This window comes from Aspergillus udagawae (genome assembly GCF_001078395.1).
Source record: "Aspergillus udagawae IFM 46973 DNA, scaffold_3, whole genome shotgun sequence".
Lineage (NCBI taxonomy): Eukaryota > Fungi > Ascomycota > Eurotiomycetes > Eurotiales > Aspergillaceae > Aspergillus > Aspergillus udagawae.
In genome coordinates, this window is record NW_025091266.1 from 2,290,523 (window position 1) to 2,306,778 (window position 16,256).

The 16,256-nt window shown below is 51.7% G+C and overlaps 6 protein-coding genes across 6 annotated transcripts; 5 read left to right on the plus strand and 1 right to left on the minus strand.

Annotated features, from left to right (window-relative positions):
* Window positions 1-572: 572 nt before the first annotated feature.
* Window positions 573-2,111, plus strand: Aud_004658 (mRNA-binding protein NAB2; the record flags this gene model as incomplete). The annotated part of the gene is made up of 2 exons (XM_043289595.1): window positions 573-1,000; window positions 1,058-2,111. 2 exons carry the CDS (start codon window positions 573-575, stop codon window positions 2,109-2,111), a joined length of 1,482 nt encoding a protein of 493 aa, XP_043145530.1.
* Window positions 2,112-2,595: 484 nt separating this feature from the next.
* On the plus strand, window positions 2,596-4,542 carry hem14 (oxygen-dependent protoporphyrinogen oxidase; the record flags this gene model as incomplete). Its single annotated transcript, XM_043289596.1, has 3 exons — window positions 2,596-2,928; window positions 3,006-3,695; window positions 3,751-4,542. 3 exons carry the CDS (start codon window positions 2,596-2,598, stop codon window positions 4,540-4,542), a joined length of 1,815 nt encoding a protein of 604 aa, XP_043145531.1.
* Window positions 4,543-5,065: 523 nt separating this feature from the next.
* Window positions 5,066-5,734, minus strand: Aud_004660 (putative RNA binding protein Pym; the record flags this gene model as incomplete). The annotated part of the gene is made up of 1 exon (XM_043289597.1): window positions 5,066-5,734. One exon carries the CDS (start codon window positions 5,732-5,734, stop codon window positions 5,066-5,068), a length of 669 nt encoding a protein of 222 aa, XP_043145532.1.
* A 105-nt stretch (window positions 5,735-5,839) lies between these two features.
* Window positions 5,840-6,570, plus strand: Aud_004661 (cytochrome b-c1 complex subunit 9; the record flags this gene model as incomplete). The annotated part of the gene is made up of 4 exons (XM_043289598.1): window positions 5,840-6,087; window positions 6,259-6,324; window positions 6,386-6,434; window positions 6,511-6,570. 4 exons carry the CDS (start codon window positions 5,840-5,842, stop codon window positions 6,568-6,570), a joined length of 423 nt encoding a protein of 140 aa, XP_043145533.1.
* Window positions 6,571-7,417: 847 nt separating this feature from the next.
* Aud_004662 (putative ubiquitin-protein ligase E3 component (UBR1)) lies at window positions 7,418-13,965 on the plus strand (the record flags this gene model as incomplete). The annotated part of the gene is made up of 2 exons (XM_043289599.1): window positions 7,418-13,629; window positions 13,698-13,965. The coding sequence occupies 2 exons, from the start codon at window positions 7,418-7,420 to the stop codon at window positions 13,963-13,965; spliced, it is 6,480 nt and encodes a 2,159-aa protein (XP_043145534.1).
* Window positions 13,966-14,517: 552 nt separating this feature from the next.
* On the plus strand, window positions 14,518-16,256 carry Aud_004663 (uncharacterized protein; the record flags this gene model as incomplete). Its single annotated transcript, XM_043289600.1, has 2 exons — window positions 14,518-14,693; window positions 14,792-16,256. The coding sequence occupies 2 exons, from the start codon at window positions 14,518-14,520 to the stop codon at window positions 16,254-16,256; spliced, it is 1,641 nt and encodes a 546-aa protein (XP_043145535.1).

The window sequence follows — 16,256 nt, forward strand, 5'->3', positions numbered from 1 at the left end:
GAAAGGGTCATTGTTTACTTTATTGAGGGGTCCTGTCCCGGAAGAGAGGATTGGTGACTCATGCTAACGATTTCGAAACAGCCGTAGAGCTCGGAGAATTTGAGAGAAATTTTATTTCCATTTGAGAGATGATATCTTACCATTTACAAGCCAAAATACACTGTTGTAATTATGTAGACGAGGATATAGAGAGGTGTCCGCGGAAATAGCACCCAAATCTAAAAAAACAAGGCAACAAGGCACCAAGGTGTATGTTTGCATTGTTTGTCATATTACCAAGCCTCCGTACACGTGACTATGTGGCTGATGAATCAGTTTGGCGTCTTTGCCTCATCACCCAAAAGTCTCGTAGGATATTCCCAAAACAAGCGACTCGTGCTCCTCCGTCTTTCACCTCTCTTTACCTGCAGGTCACGATTTTGCATAGGCTGCGATTTGTACTTGGTTCTTCTCGCTATACCGAGAAGCAGATTTTGTTGCGATAGCACCCCCCTTTGAACGGGTGGCGCGGTATCTATTATCGTACGGCCGTCAATCCTTTTGATCGCATTCAACACCACACGCTCTCCATAATGACCACAGAAATCGCGGCTGGTACCCCTCTGGCGGAGGCCTTGAGCAATGCCATCCAGCCCAAACTTGCAGAAATGGGCTGGACTTCCGATGGTGGCGACGATTCAGCTTTGATTGAATACATTATCCTGATGCTTGTCAACGGCAAAAGTCAAGAACAAATTGCGGGCGAACTTTCCAATGATTTGCTCGGCCTTGGCAGTGAAGGAGATACACAAGCTTTGGAGTTCTCAAGGTGGCTCTTCGAACAAGTCGAAGTCCTTAATCGACAGATCAACGGCGGTGGCGCACCGATCGCAAACGCGACGGCACAGGCTATCCCGTCGTTCAACGACCAAACAGCGACTTCGCAAGAGGGCCCTGGAGGAGGAGGAGATCAGGATGCCACTATGAGCATGGTTGATGCCTCGCACACGGATGATACGATGTGGGTTCCCGCTCTAAGGCACTTGTCACGGACTTCAGCTAACAATGACGGACTCAGACCTACAGGACCGAAGTCGATGCGTGGCGGACGCCAGGGTGGGAGGGGGCGGATGTTGAACCAGATCAACAGAACTTTAGATCGCAACAGTGACTCAACTTTACACCGTGTCCGCGGTCAACATGGCCGGATCAATTCTCATGGTCGGGACCACATCAAAGGACGGCCTCATCAGAACGGCGGGGGCAGGCGGCAAATGAATAACGGACTGCCCATGGGGGCCGCCCAATCGATGAACAACATGAGCCCGCAAGATCAGATGCACTTGATGTCTCTGCTAGAGGAACAAGCTCGGATGATGGCACAGCTCATGCCAGGATTTGTCTCGCCGGCGATCAACCCAGCGTTTCAGCAAAACAACCAACAACAACAAGGGCGCTCGTTGTTTGACCGTGTTGAACGTCAAGGACGTCCCCATGGTAACTTCTCTAAACGTGCCCAGCACCCTGGCATTTCGGCAAAATCACCGTCTGACGGCGACATGGATACCAAGCCTGATGGCGCACAGGATGAGAGCAATACCGACAGTGTCTGCCGCTTCAATCTGCGCTGTACCAGAAAAGACTGCCCCTTCGCGCACCAGTCACCGGCCGCCCCGGAAGGCACTCCTGTGGACGTGGCCGATATATGCTCATACGGCGCCGCGTGCAAAAACCGAAAATGTACAGGGCGTCATCCTTCTCCTGCCGTCAAGTCCGCACACCAGGCTGAGGAGCTCTGCAAGTTCTTCCCCCACTGTACCAACCCTCACTGCTCCTTCAAACACCCCTCAATGCCTCTGTGCCGCAACGGTGCCGACTGCACTGCGGAAAATTGCAAATTCACCCATCTTCAAACACCTTGCAAATTCAACCCATGCCTCAACCCAAGCTGTCCTTACAAGCATGCGGAAGGCCAGAAAGGTGCCTTTCCCGACAAAGTCTGGACTGCGGAACAGAACAAGCCCCGTGTCAGCGAGAGGAAGTTTGTTTCAGATGAGAATGCTGCTGAAGAGCTGATCAAGCCTGGTGCTGCAAGCGAGGATGCTACTCAGAACCAGGAAATAATAACGTGAACTACCCCCTCTCCGGGGGGGCAAACTCTACGATATCTTCTAAATTCGAACGGTCATACACCGGGCGTCAGTTGAACCTAGAAATTGGCTTCAAAATATCTTATTCAAGCTTGATTGTCATGTATTATTTCTCAATGGCTGGCTGGAAGGGCGTTTGTTGATTTTCTCACCGACTCATGGGCAGTGTAATGACAGAACATCATCATGTTGGCTTGTAAATAGAATCTGGGTATCATGAACGGTTTCGAAATGCGTCATACCTAAATTCTCTTCTATTAGTGAGCAACTGTAGCTGTACCTCTCAAAGAAATATTCGACAAGATTGAGCAATGTTGGTTGTACTGAGGTTTATTACCATACTTACTGGTAATTTTACCGCCGGGGGTCGGAAGTTGGAGATGTCCTTTTGCATGATCGTGCCTCACTCAGTCATGCTGTTTCTTCATCTTCCCTTTGATAGCCTTCCCTATACACCATCACTGAGATGCGACTGCCATGTGCCCCTAGCCGTGCACTGAGAGCAGTCCGGACGCCATTGGCGTTCGCCCGCAATGGCCAGAAGCACTCACTGCATACTGGTGGCACTTACAACGCTGCGGTTATAGGAGGTGGCATCACAGGTCTCGCGACGGCCTTCCGCCTGTCGCAGGACCCAAAATGCACCAAAATCACCCTGTACGAAAAAGAACAGCGGGTCGGGGGCTGGATGATATCGCAGACCGTCCCTGTGGGCGACAATGATGGGAAAGTTGTGTTCGAATATGGGCCAAGGACCCTGCGGGCTGCGACTCCCGCGTGTCTCCCACTTCTTGACTTGGTACGGGAAAAACACACTCCTCTTGTAGTATCCGGATAGCGGATAGCTAACCCTTTTGCTCTATTGTTGTCTCGCAGCTGGTCGAGCTAGATTTACTCGAGGATGTGTTGATCACGAGCAGGTCCTCCCCCGCGGCCCAAAATCGCTACATTTACTACCCCGATCACCTTGTTCGCATGCCGGGTCGCGATCCCAGCCGTAGCCAGTTCTCAAATCTCTACTCGAACTTACAAACATTCCTTACGGAACCTGTCTTTGACAAACTCGTGCGAAGTGTTTTGACGGAGCCATTGAAGCTACCCCCGGAGCACAAGTCTATTGACTCCGACGAGTCTGTGAGGGAGTTCATTTCTCGGCGATTTGCCCCCGAGGTCGCAGATAACATAGTCTCGGCCGTGTATCATGGTATCTACGCCGGCGATATTGACCGGCTGAGCGCGCAGACCCTACTGGGAACCTACAGGGACCTTGAGCATGATGACCGCGGCGTGCTTGCGGGCCTTTTACATGCAGCTACTAATGACATCACGTACAATCTCATGGATGATTGGCTGGCGCTGCACTCGCTGGCTGCGACAAAGCAGAAGAGCTATTGGAGTAGTTTGAAGACGCTGGTCAGAGACGCTAGTGTTATCACGTTGAAAAACGGCGTGCAGCAGCTTACTGATGCCTTGGCTGCGGCGTTACGCAAATCCAGGAAAGTGGACTTATTGACTGGTACAGAGGTGAATGCTATTAGCACAAATCCAGTCAACTCTGATCTGACCGTAAGTGTAGTTATAGGCAACTATATAAGTTTGAGGCTAATATGCTTGGTTACAGATCCACTTCGGAGAGAAGAAGTCGAATACCCATAACCGTGTGATTGCAACGAATCCGGCGCCCAACCTGGCACAACAGTTGGCCAAGCCTACAAGATCGGGACAGAAGTTGCCTCAAAACTCGATTCGCCAACTGCAAGAACACAACTACGCCGTGAGCGTGATGGTTGTCAACCTTCTGTATGAGAATCCCAATCTACTCCCTGTCAACGGATTCGGCTACTTGATCCCGCGGTCGGTTCCATTCGAACAGAATCCCGAGATGGCCCTGGGTGTGATCTTCGGCTCCGACTCTAGTGTAGGCCAGGACACTGCGCCCTGTACCAAGCTCACTGTAATGCTGGGCGGGCACTATTGGGATGGTTGGAAAAAGACAGATTACCCAGACGGGGAGACCGCCATACGGATGTGCCAAACCCTGCTCCAGAGACATCTTGGCATCACCGATCAGCCTCTTCAGGCTGCTGTCAAACTGCAGCATCAAGCTATTCCCCAGTACACGGTCGGTCATCTGTCACGCATGCGGGACCTTTCACAAACAGTGCGCCAGGATTTCAATAATCGGTTGACTCTGGCTGGAAATTGGTACAATGGCGTGGGGGTGACGGATTGTGTTCGGCAGGCGTACATGGCTGCGTCGTACGGTGTTGGCGCACTTAAGCTCGATGCGCCGAGTAGTGATGTCCCGTGGATAAAGTACCGCTGGCAGGACTGGGAACTAGAGGGTGGTATACCGACGTCTCCTGTGCGAATGACCGAGACTTTTAGGTCCGAACGCAATTATTTCTTCTAGTTAGTGTTGGGGCAGCCTTTCCTTTGCACAATTGTACAATATGCGCTATCTTGCAAATAGAAAGAATATTGGAATGACCATTGAATGCACTTAAATGTTTCCTAGTCTGTGATTTGATGACTATCGGGCATTTGAACACATTGGTACGGATGTGTGGGTGATCTGCGGACGAGTCAACTGGAGATAATCACTCTCCATCATTGACCATACCGACCCAGCATAGTTCGGGTTTGTTCATTGACGATGATTCGGACGAGAACGCATTGTCGTCGTCTGCCGATAATCCCTCCTCGAATCGGTAATGGACGTACGGTGCCTGGGAGACGAGGCTGTCACTGCTGCCCTAGATAAGACACCTGTAGTCACGGCCATATACATATTGTCCAGCAGCCATGTATGCTATGCTTTGAGGGAAGACTCTGCAGTGATTCCAGAGTTAAGATGTCGAGTGCTGCTGAAATACTCGAACAGTGGTACGCACTCCGTTCTGTGAGTTCAGAGAGCATGTTGCCCACAATTTCATTCAGACACCCTCCTTCTCCTTCTCCTTCACCTTCTCTTTCTCTTCGGTAGAATCTTTCTTGTCGCCATTAGCATCAAAGCCGAGTGCATCAAGCTGACGAATCAACTCTTGGATCTTGATCACTTTCTCCAACTGCTCGGGAAGCAGCGCCTCGCCCTGGTTCTTCTTGTCACGCAGATCGCGCGCCTGTCTGAGCTTTTTCTTCAGGTTCCGTGCTTTCTTCTCCTTCTCCGCTTCAGGATCGACTTCCGGCTGCGCCTCAGCGGTAGAGTCTTTCTTGTCAGCAGCAGACGCACCCGAACGCCAGTTCTCTAGATCCCGCACACTTGGCCCGTTGGCCTGTGTAGATGTCAAAGGCGACTCAGATTCCTGCGCTGCCTTGGCCTTTTTCTTCGCCTCTCGGCGCTTCGCGTTCTTGTTGCTGGCCGCTGTGTTGGCTTTGTTCTCGCTCGCCTCGTTTAACCCTTCCGCGCCTGGAACCCCGCCAGAACCACGGTTTCTCCAAGCCGCTGCGGCACGGTTCTTGTACAGTTCGACATCTTCTGGTGGACGGTAACCTGGTCGAACTCGGATCTCGCGACGCTTGGAACCGTCCGGGCGGACTGAAGAGGGGATGTAACGTTCCCCGGTTTGGGCGTCTGTGGTGATGCCGGAATTCGTGGACGCCATTGAGGCTTAATCTAGCAGGTTGGTAGTAATTGCTCACAAGTCGATGATGGAGATAATTCTGCTGTAGCAGAGATTGTGAGACTAGAAGAAAGACTATCGAATGAAATGTTGATATTGGTTGTTGAGCGAGGAAATGCTAAAGACGGACACCCGGAGGCTCTGCGTGAGACTTGTCCCGGTCGACCAATCAGCGACCCGGTGATTCCCGCTGTTGCTTTTCGCGCCGGCTCGAAACTTCAATTCAACCTCTCCGTTTGGCAGTACCTCGCTCGTCTGCAACTGGCTTTGCTCGTCTTCCTGTTTTTCTCGCCCTCCTCCCATCTAAGTCATCTACAGTCACAATGGCCAGCGCTGTAAGTACTGCTGAGGTTGAATCATATATGGTGAATGTGCAATTGGCTAACTCCGGACCGTCCGACACAGATCGCTTCCGCCATCTACCAGCATGTCTCCCTGCCTTTACCTGATCACTTGAGGACGACTTTCGAGCATCGCTAACCTAGACTCCTTTTTGCGATTGACAGGGGCCTGATCCGCAGAAACGCGGTATACCTGACCACCATTTTTGCCGGTGCCTTCGCTTTCGAGATGTACGGTTGAAACCCGATTGGACCCGAAGAGACACAAACGTTGACAATGCCATCCGAATAGGGCCTTTGACACTGCTTCCAACAAGATCTGGGATACCATGAACCGCGGTGTACGTTACCTTCCTCGATCCTGTCCCTTTGTGAGATACATGCGGAACGTTTGACTGATGAGTATACACGTTACAGCGGCAATGGAAGGACATCAAGTACCGTTACATGAACAAGGAGGAGGAAGAGGAAGAGTAGAGACGTGGATGCTCGCTAGAAGAATAGAGATGCAGCACCAATTCTCGTCAGATGCATCCTCGGGGGAAGTTGCCTGATGACCATGTTACATTACTGCTGAGTGCAGAGGGGGAATTGTTGTTATTATTTTCAGCCCGATTGTATGCAATAGAATTTGGAAAAGCTGTAACCAACCATTCATCACCAATTCGTTTTGTCCTTTTTCTTTGAAAGGTAGAAAGCTGTCTATCAGGTCCCTTTCTAGTGGGGAGGAGATGCGCGAATGGGGATTCAGTGGCGGCAAAAGACATCCAGCGGTCACCCGCTGTTTGCGTGCGGCAACGCAATCATAGCAGCAGCTGCCCATCAACACCCTGGGGTTTGCTTCTTCATGTTATAGTATCTTTTTTGGCTGTCTTCATAGCTTTGATCTTGTGGAGCTACGGAGGAAGAGACTTTGGAAGATTCTCATGGTCTGAAGCTCTTATTGGTGAGTTTGATCTCTCTACAGCTGTGTTCTTGTCAGGCTTACCAGAGCTCTTCGCCCCGCCGAGGAGACAGTCATATCATCTCTCTTCCAATATTCTAATTCACCCGCCCACTAATACATTTATTTTTGTTTTGAGTTTAGGTTTACGCTATCTCCAGATCTTCTTGTTCCATATATCGTCTGTTTGTCTGTCTATATTAGCGACCTTCACGACGTAAACGCTTTCCTGCCAATTATCTATCATACGCAGTGGAAGATTCGAAATCGCCCTCATTGTCCCGCCGCACGGAACTCCATCTCGCCAACCGACTCTACGCAGTGCTGACTCCCGCTTTGGGCAGCTGAATGAGAGTTGGATCTACATTTATATCAAGCTGAATGATGCTCACGGAATGTGAGAGAAAACTTGGTGAAGGCCTCCTTCGGCTTCCCTTCGAACACGGTTGTCGCTATGGACCTGAGGCCGAGCGAGATCTGCTCGAGCTCCTCTTTCGTTCGCTAGTAGGCTTCGATGAAGACCGTTTACGCCAGCTCTTCCCGAACGGGTTTCCAGAAGGGCCATGGAAGCTAGCGGAAGCGCAAGGTGCTCAAGAAGGAGCAGAGTACACAGAAGCTGCGCGGGGGAAGCGATGCGGTCATATTTTCCGGGCCGGGGAGGCAACGTATCGATGCGTTACCTGTGCTGTTGATGATACGTGTGTCCTATGCAGTAAATGCTTTGACGCCTCCGACCACTCGGACCATCAGTACCAGATCTCACTATCGTCGGGTAACTGTGGTTGCTGTGACTGCGGCGACGATGAAGCCTGGCGGTATCCTTTGTTCTGCGCAATTCATACCGATCGCGGCGACACCAAGGGCAAGCAGCGCGCTCAGACTCACCTGCCCTCGGATTGGGCGGAAAATATCAGACTTACGATTTCCCGAGTGATGGACTATTTTTGCGATGTCATTTCGTGCTCTCCCGAACAACTGAGATTACCAAAGACAGAGGATGGCATAAGACAGGATGAAGTGGCATCGCGACTTACCGGAGATTGGTACGGTGGCGGAGATCACGCTGAGGAAGAACCGGAATGGGCCTGCGCCCTCTGGAATGATGAGAAACATACTATTCGGGACGTGGCTAATCAGGTCGCTCGGGCTTGCCGGGAACGAATCCGCTTCGGCGAGAAGAAGGCTTACGAAACCAATGATATTGGGAGGACTGTGGTCAGACAGTCCAAGGACTTGTCCCAACTGCTGAAGGTATCCCAAGTCCTCGAGCAGATCAAGGTTACGACTACAGTGCGATCTGCTCGCGATACATTTCGCGAGCAAATGTGCGGAACTATTGTCGAATGGCTTTCTGATATTGCGGGGTGCACCGTGCTGGAAGACGATCAGATTTTGCGCCATGTAATCTGCGAAGAGCTCCTCAGTCCTTGGCGACAAGGCAGTGGTGCTTATAACGCCAGTATTGGATTGAAAGGCATCGATGACCACGCCAGACAGGAGCATTCCCCATACCGCACGCTCATGCTGGCCGCCGTCGCTCCTCAAGGTCAAGTGATGTTCGCGCCTGAAGCGGACCTTGAAGATGATGAGGATGACAATGGTAATGGTAATGACGAAGGGGAAGGCGATGATGACGAGGATCGTGCCGAGACCCATGAAGATGCGGATGACGAGGACGAGGAGATGGAGATCGATTTGAACAGACTGCGAGAAGAGGTGGAGGAAGATGAGGATATGGTCATGGGCAATGCTGATGACACCGTACCCCTCGAAATCGCTGCGAGCCTCCTCGAGGATCTACGTCAAAGGCGGATGGCGTTGATGGACGAGCAGGAACGGCGGGAACGAGAGGAGCTACAAGCGCAGCAGGAACAGTCTCGAGCGCAGGACGCACAACAGACTCAGCACGACGTGCATCCGGCCGGTGAAGAGCACAGTGCTGATGACACTGGCGAATGCGCTGACATCTCCACCGTTGCCATTCCTAAAACTCCCTCCGGAGTGGTCAAGCCTCCTCCAGCCAGGGCGCCGGGGTATTGGCTGACTCGGCCTGCTGGCTTTTCGTTCAGGGAGAACGTACCTGTCTACGAGGACTTTTATCAACGTACGCGACTGGACTGGATGATTCTATTCGATCTCAGGTTGTGGAAGAAAACGCGCACCGATCTTCGCGATCTTTACATCGGCACCGTGGTCAGTGTTCCGCAATTCAAACGAATTTTGGGCCTGCGCATGTCGGCCCTCTACACCGCATTGGCGCAATTGTACCTCATTGCCGATAGAGAACCAGATCATTCTATTGTGAACCTTTCCTTACAGATCCTCACGACGCCGTCTATAACTGAAGAGATCGTGCGGCGTGGAAATTTCTTGACCAAAGTGATGGCTATCCTGTACACGTTCTTGACCACAAGACAGGTCGGCGAAGCATATGAGGTCAATCCAAACGCAACATTGGCGTTTGACGCAGGTACAGTCACCAACCGGCGCCTTTACCACTTCTTCCTGGATCTGCGTTACCTTTTGCAATCCGAGTATGTACAGCACCATGTTCGTACCGAGGAGCAATATCTTTCTCAGTTCCTAGACCTTGTCAAGCTTTCCCAGGGTATCTGTCCGAATATCCGCGCAGTTGGGGAACATGTTGAGTACGAGCCAGACGCCTGGATAAGCGCTTCAATTCTGATGCGGGAAATCAATCGTCTCTGCCGCCAGTTCTGTGAAGCTTTCCGCAATCCTGAAGTTGATGGTGGGAAGAATCTGTTCAGGGCAATCCAAATGGCTGCCGTTTCAGCAATTGTTCACTCCGCCGGGTTGGAGCGCCAGCGATTCGAGCAGGCAGAGGTCAAAGAGTACGTTCGTTTCAAGCTGCTGCCGTGCTTTGATTTCGAGGTCGACCACGCTGAGCGAATTCCGCGTCATCGCGTGGTGGACTTTGTCGTCGAAAAGGGGTCTATCAGCTTTCACCATGCACTGCATTACACACTCTCGTGGTTGCTCGAATGTGCGCGTAATGTGAGCGGTGTTCAAATGCGCGATGTTCTCTTAGACGCCGCTCGCATGGCCAACGACAATATTATTCGCGACAGCTCCCTCACCCCCGACGACTTGCTGCTTACCATGTTTGACTACCCATTGAGAGTATGCGCGTGGCTGGCACAGATGAAGGCTGGAATGTGGGTTCGCAACGGCCTCAGTCTTCGGCATCAGATGTCGCAGTACCGGGGAGTGTCATCGCGTGACTTTGCGTATTACCGCGATATCTTTCTCCTGCAGACCGCTTTAGTGACGTGCGATCCAAGCAGGGTTCTGGCGTCGATAGCAGATCGTTTCGGCATGGTGGACTGGATGACCAGAAACTATACTCCACGTGCTGGCTACGAGGATGCGCAGATCATTGATGTAGCCGAGGAGTTTGTCCATTTGTTGATCATCTTGCTGACTGACCGGAATTCACTCGAGGCTATTGACGATAATGAAACTGTAACCCGTGACAACATCCGAAGGGATATTGCCCATGTCCTGTGCTTCAAGCCTCTTTCGTTCTCCGACCTATCAACGCGCTTGAGTGATAAGCTACTTGATTCGAGCATGTTCCAAGAGACGTTGGAAGAGGTTGCAGGATTCCGTCCGCCTGAAGGCCTGAATGATACTGGCACCTTTGAGCTCAAGCCGGAATATATTGATCTCATTGACCCCTATAGCGCTCATTACACCAAAAATCAACGAGATGAGGCAGAGAGCATCTACAGGGAACGGGTAGCTAAAAGGACGGGAAAGAAAGCGTCGGATATCGTCTTTGAGCCGCATCTGCGACCTATCGCTTCCGGCGCTTTCTCTGGTCTTTCCCATTTCACGAGGACTCCGCTATTCGCTCAGCTTGTCCATCAATGCCTCGATTATGTGATGTCGTCAAAGGAATGTTCGCCGAACATCCCATCCACGCGCGTGGAAACCTTCCTTCAAGTGGTATTACATCTCATCCTGGCCGCCACTCTTGAGGACAATAGTCGGGAGGACGAGATGACAGATGAGGCGAGGGAATCTTTCATTTCGAATGCATTGTCCAGAGCCAGAGGGACTCAAGCGGGCAATCTGACCATCATCGGATTGCTAGAGAAAATATCTGTTATGCCCGAATTCTCTGCTTGCGGGCCGAAGATTCGGCACATTCTCAAGCGACTGTGGCAGAAGTGCCCACGGGCGTATGCTTCTGCTACGGCTTCCTTGACGTTCCCATTCGACAGAGTGGACACGAATTCCCCTGCCATTGATGTTGATAATGAGAAGGAATTAAAGAAGAAGCAGGCACTTGAGCGACAGGCAAGAGTGATGGCTCAATTTCAACAACAGCAGCAGAATTTCCTGAACAGTCAAGGCGCCATTGATTGGGGAGAGGAGGACTTCAGCGATCTTGAGTCGGAGCCTGAAGCTGCCCCCGAGGCCAAGCTCTGGAAGTATCCGAGCGGAACCTGCATTCTCTGTCAGGAAGAAACCAACGATTCGAGGCTATACGGCACGTTCGCCTTGGTTCAGGACAGCAATATTCTGCGACAGACTGACGTTCAGGATCCCGACTGGGTCAGAGAGGTGCTCAAGACCCCGTTAAGTCTTGACAAGTCTGCTGAGGGCATCCGGCCGTTCGGTGTAGCAGGTGAGAACCAGGTCACCGTGAAACGACTGGACTCTACTGGGGGCGAGGTCATCAGTGAGAAGATTGGTCTGAGCAAAGGGTTCGACGCGAAGAACACGGTTCGCGGCCCCGTGACGACTGGTTGCGGGCACATCATGCACTATTCGTGTTTCGAAGTCTATTATGCAGCCACCCAGCGTCGTCATACTCACCAAATCGCACGAAACCATCCTGAGCGCTTGTTCCTTAAGGAATTCGTCTGTCCACTCTGCAAGGCCCTGGGTAACGCGTTTCTTCCGATCATTTGGAAAGGCAAGGAGGAGTCATACCCCGGCCCTCTTAGCACCACCGTTTCATTTAACGACTTTCTAAGCACGGGACTCAAAACTGTGCTCTCTCAGCCGCAGAATCATGCTATCCTTGTAGAGAAAGACGCGTTGCAACTGCAGTCGTATCATGACATGTTCCTCGACTACCTTCAGCGGGCGTTTGTTCCCCCCCTTGCCAATCAGATTGAACAATTGGTGTCCGGTCCTCCGCCACCGACGACAGAGCACCCTCCTCAAGTGAGAATGCCGATGCCCGGTTTGTTCCCATCCCACGAAGACGCCAGCGCATCCAGCCCACTACAACCCGCCTCGTCAGCCCCGGATGAAAGTCCCATGTTCGAGCTTTTGCAAATATACAAGCGTCTTAAGAAGACTCTTCGAACTAACCATATCCATTCGACCTTCAATCACCCCCCTGAAACCATCCACAGCGGTAACGACGAACTCGTCCATACCGACTCTTTGTTCTCGAGCTTCGGCTACAGCATTGCCGCCGTCGAAATCGCACAGCGGGGCGTCGAATCGGAAGCAGGGTCAACTCTTCTTGATAAGATTCCCCAGTTGACGCTCACTCATCTCCGTGTCCTGGCCGAAACTGCCTTATCATATGCTGCAGTCGGGTGTTTGTACAAGAGCGGCGGTCATCACAGCCGTGCCGCGGATGAATTTCAGGAAATACATCGTCAGAAGATATGCCAGTTATTTGTCGGTCATCCTTGTTTGGTCGGCACAGCGCTGCTTGATGGGGCCCGTGATATCGAGCCCATGTTGGCCAAGGATACTTTTGTCTTCCTAGGAGAATGCTCTCTGTCTCTGTTATCCGTGCTGAAGATCGATGTGCGCCACCTCGTCCAGCTGTGCTATGTGGCTGAAATCGTCAAAGTAGCCATGACCTACATCTTGCATCCTCAAGGGCTGAAGAAGGAACTTGCCGAACACGGAGACGCGCATTATCTCTTGGACGTTGAGCTATCGGATGAGCGGTATGAGTATACGCGCCATTTCTTCAACGCCATTGTCGGTGAATTGAGGGAGAACTCGTTCCGTCATGATGAAGGATCTTCGTTTGCTGCAGACAGTGGCTACGTTAAAGATGGCGAGGACTCAGCTACGCCAGGCATAATCATTGCGCTGAGACGGCTGGTATCGAGCTACGCCCTAGTCTTCCTCCGAAAGGTTGTCATCCTGCTTCACGTCCAACATGGCGTCGAGTTCCCGACCGCTGGGTTCAACGACATGGGAGCTTCAGAGTTGGACCAGCTGACAAAACTACTGCAACTTCCCTCTCTCGACGAAATTTTCTCGTCTCTCAACCCTGCGAAGAAAGCCAACGAGCTTGATGCCGTGGTTGCCGGCTGGATCTCTCACTGGAACAGTTCTCGCGTAGGCACCCGCATCACCGACCACCAATTGTGGCCAAGTCTTCCTCATCCGGCTATCTTCGAGCTGATCGGGCTCCCGAAATACTATGACATCTTGATCGAAGAAGTCAACCGGAGACGGTGTCCGAAGACGAAGAAGGAATTGACTGACCCTAGTATTTGCCTTTTCTGTGGAGAAATCTTTTGTTCACAAGCTGTGTGCTGCGCGGTAGACAATAGAGTAGGTGGCTGTAACCAACATCTGCAGAAGTAAGTGCTCCTTCATGTATCCCCTGTTAAGTCCCTCTTTCGATAAGTGCTAACTCGCACACAACTAGATGTGGCAAAAACGTGGGTCTCTTCATCAACATCCGCAAATGCGCGATCCTCTACCTCCATAACAAGAACGGCTCCTGGCACTTCGCTCCATACCTTGACCGCCATGGCGAGGTTGATCCCGGACTCCGACGAAACCGGCAACTGATTCTCAATCAAAAACGATACGATCGACTCCTCCGTGATGTGTGGCTGAATCACAACATCCCTGCCACTATCAGTCGCAAGCTGGAGGCAGACATCAATAACGGGGGATGGGAAACCCTCTGAAGTATTCGCGGGCGAAATAGTGGTAGATATACTCTAATATTTCCGTACTTTTTAAAGCTTCCTATGTGGAATTAGTGTTACATAGCCCTTGAACTCGCCGAATAAAAGCTTTATGACATTCACTAAGTTTCCTGTGCGATGGTACAGTTGGCAATAACCTTCAATTGCAGTATGCGGACTAGAATATTCTCCAACGCCCATCTCTCGTGGGAATGTTTCTTTTCCCTTTCGTATACCTCTCTAAAATGGTTGGCTTGCCCCATACGGATGCAGTATTAGCCTCAAATGCCGCCAAGAACCCTGACGTACCAGTGCGGAGTGTAAAGACGCAGCTCCGCCGCTTTTTTTCCACTCCGCCCGACGATTATCACGCTCGAACATCTGATGCGATAGAGAGGAAATGAACGAGGAAACAATCTGAACAACCAAAATTCATTCTCTTGCGAACCGTTTAATAGATTCGGTTTCTACACCATGCTATTTATGTAGTTATTCTACCTCTACGCTACCGTCTCTCTACGTCTACGATCTATCTTCACCTTCTCTGCCATCATGAACAATCAGCAATTCCGACGACTGGTACTAGACACACCCTCTGCCAGCACTAGAGCCAACAAAGCAAGTCCCGTCGATGAAACATCCCCAAAGCAAGATGCAGGCGTGGTCGGTGCAACGCCGCGCGCTCTAGCCCTCGGATCGAGAATGCGCTCCAGCATCCCAATGACACCGTATGTAACTCCTCCATGCCAACCACGGATCTCCTTACGGGAGAAGAATAGTACAGCAGAATGAACTCCAAGCTAACTGAATGATTTTTGTACCCCAGGCGCTCCGTCACGGGAGTCGATTTCGCGCGACAGTTGGCCGAGCAGCGCCGCGAGTCCCAACAGCCATCCACGAAACGGTTCAAGTCGTCCGCCGCTCCCAAGGGCACAAAACTGCCCACGGGGTACCAGGATCGAGCTGCGCAGCTGCGCCAAGTAGAAAATGAAAGTGGCTCGGATATTGAGAAGCGCATTCAGGCGTTGGAAGAGATGGTTAAGCTGGGGCAGATCGACCAGGCGACGTTCGACAAGATACGGTCTGAACTTGGGGTGGGCGGTGACCTTAAGAGCACGCACATGGTGAAAGGTTTAGACTGGGAGCTTCTGAAGCGCGTCAAGGCAGGGGAGGATGTAACGAAAGCGTCCGAGGAAACGCCGGCTTCGCCGGGATCACATAATGAAGAAGGGCTAGATCAGGCTGAGGATGTGGATGAGGCATTCGATCGTGTGTTAGAGGAGAAAGAGCAGACTGTGCTACCTTCTGCGCCGAAGGAAAAGAAGGAGAAGAAAGGAACCATGGCGCCGCCACTGCTGCCTACGAAGAAAACGCGGGATGAAATACTACGGGAATTAAAAGCTAGTCGTGCAGCTGCGGCAGCTGCTACTTCTACGTTGCATTCTTCTGAGCCAGCATTGGGTGGCAAATTCAAGAAAATTGGTGAATCCAAGATTGAGAAGAAAAAGTTCATTGAGCAGGATGAGAACGGGAGACGGAGGGAGGTGCTTGTGATAACTGATGCAGAGGGCAAGACCAAGAGAAAAGTGAGATGGCTCGACAAGCCTGGTGAGGACAACGGCTTGCTTGTACCTGATAAAGACGCGAAGCCACTGGGTATGGAGGTTCCAGCGGAAATCGCTGCGAAGGTAGCAGCCCCTCCTTCTACGGATCAGGATGACGATATCTTCGCGGGTGTAGGAGCCGATTACAATCCACTAGGAGACGAGGATGAGGACGATAGTTCTTCGGATGAGGATGAAGGGCAGATTCAGACTACAGAGAAGGCAAGCATTAGCGCGAACGAAGAGAAACCCGCTGTCGAGCCACACAAACCTCGCAATTACTTCTCTACCTCCACAAAAGATGAGGCCCCAGAGCCTGACCGTCGTGCTAACCCCCTAACCACGGATCCGACTTTGCTGGCAGCATTAAAGCGGGCTGCTGCCTTGCGGCAGGCGTCACCCTCTGCGGGGGCGGTTCCTGGGGAAGGAGAGGAAGACGTGGATGACGAAACTCTCCTGCGTCGAAAGAAGTTTCTCGAGGAAGCTCGACGCCGCGAAGCGCTGGACGCCGCGGATTTGGACTTTGGGTTTGGGGGGAGTCGCATCGAAGATGACGAGGATGACGAGGCGGTGGTGTTTGAAAACGAAGGGAGCAAGAAGAGGAAGAGGGGTCCCAAGAAGAAGAAAGGAGACAAAAATAGCGCAGCTGATGTGTTGCGTGTTCTGGAAGGGAGGAAGAAAGACTGA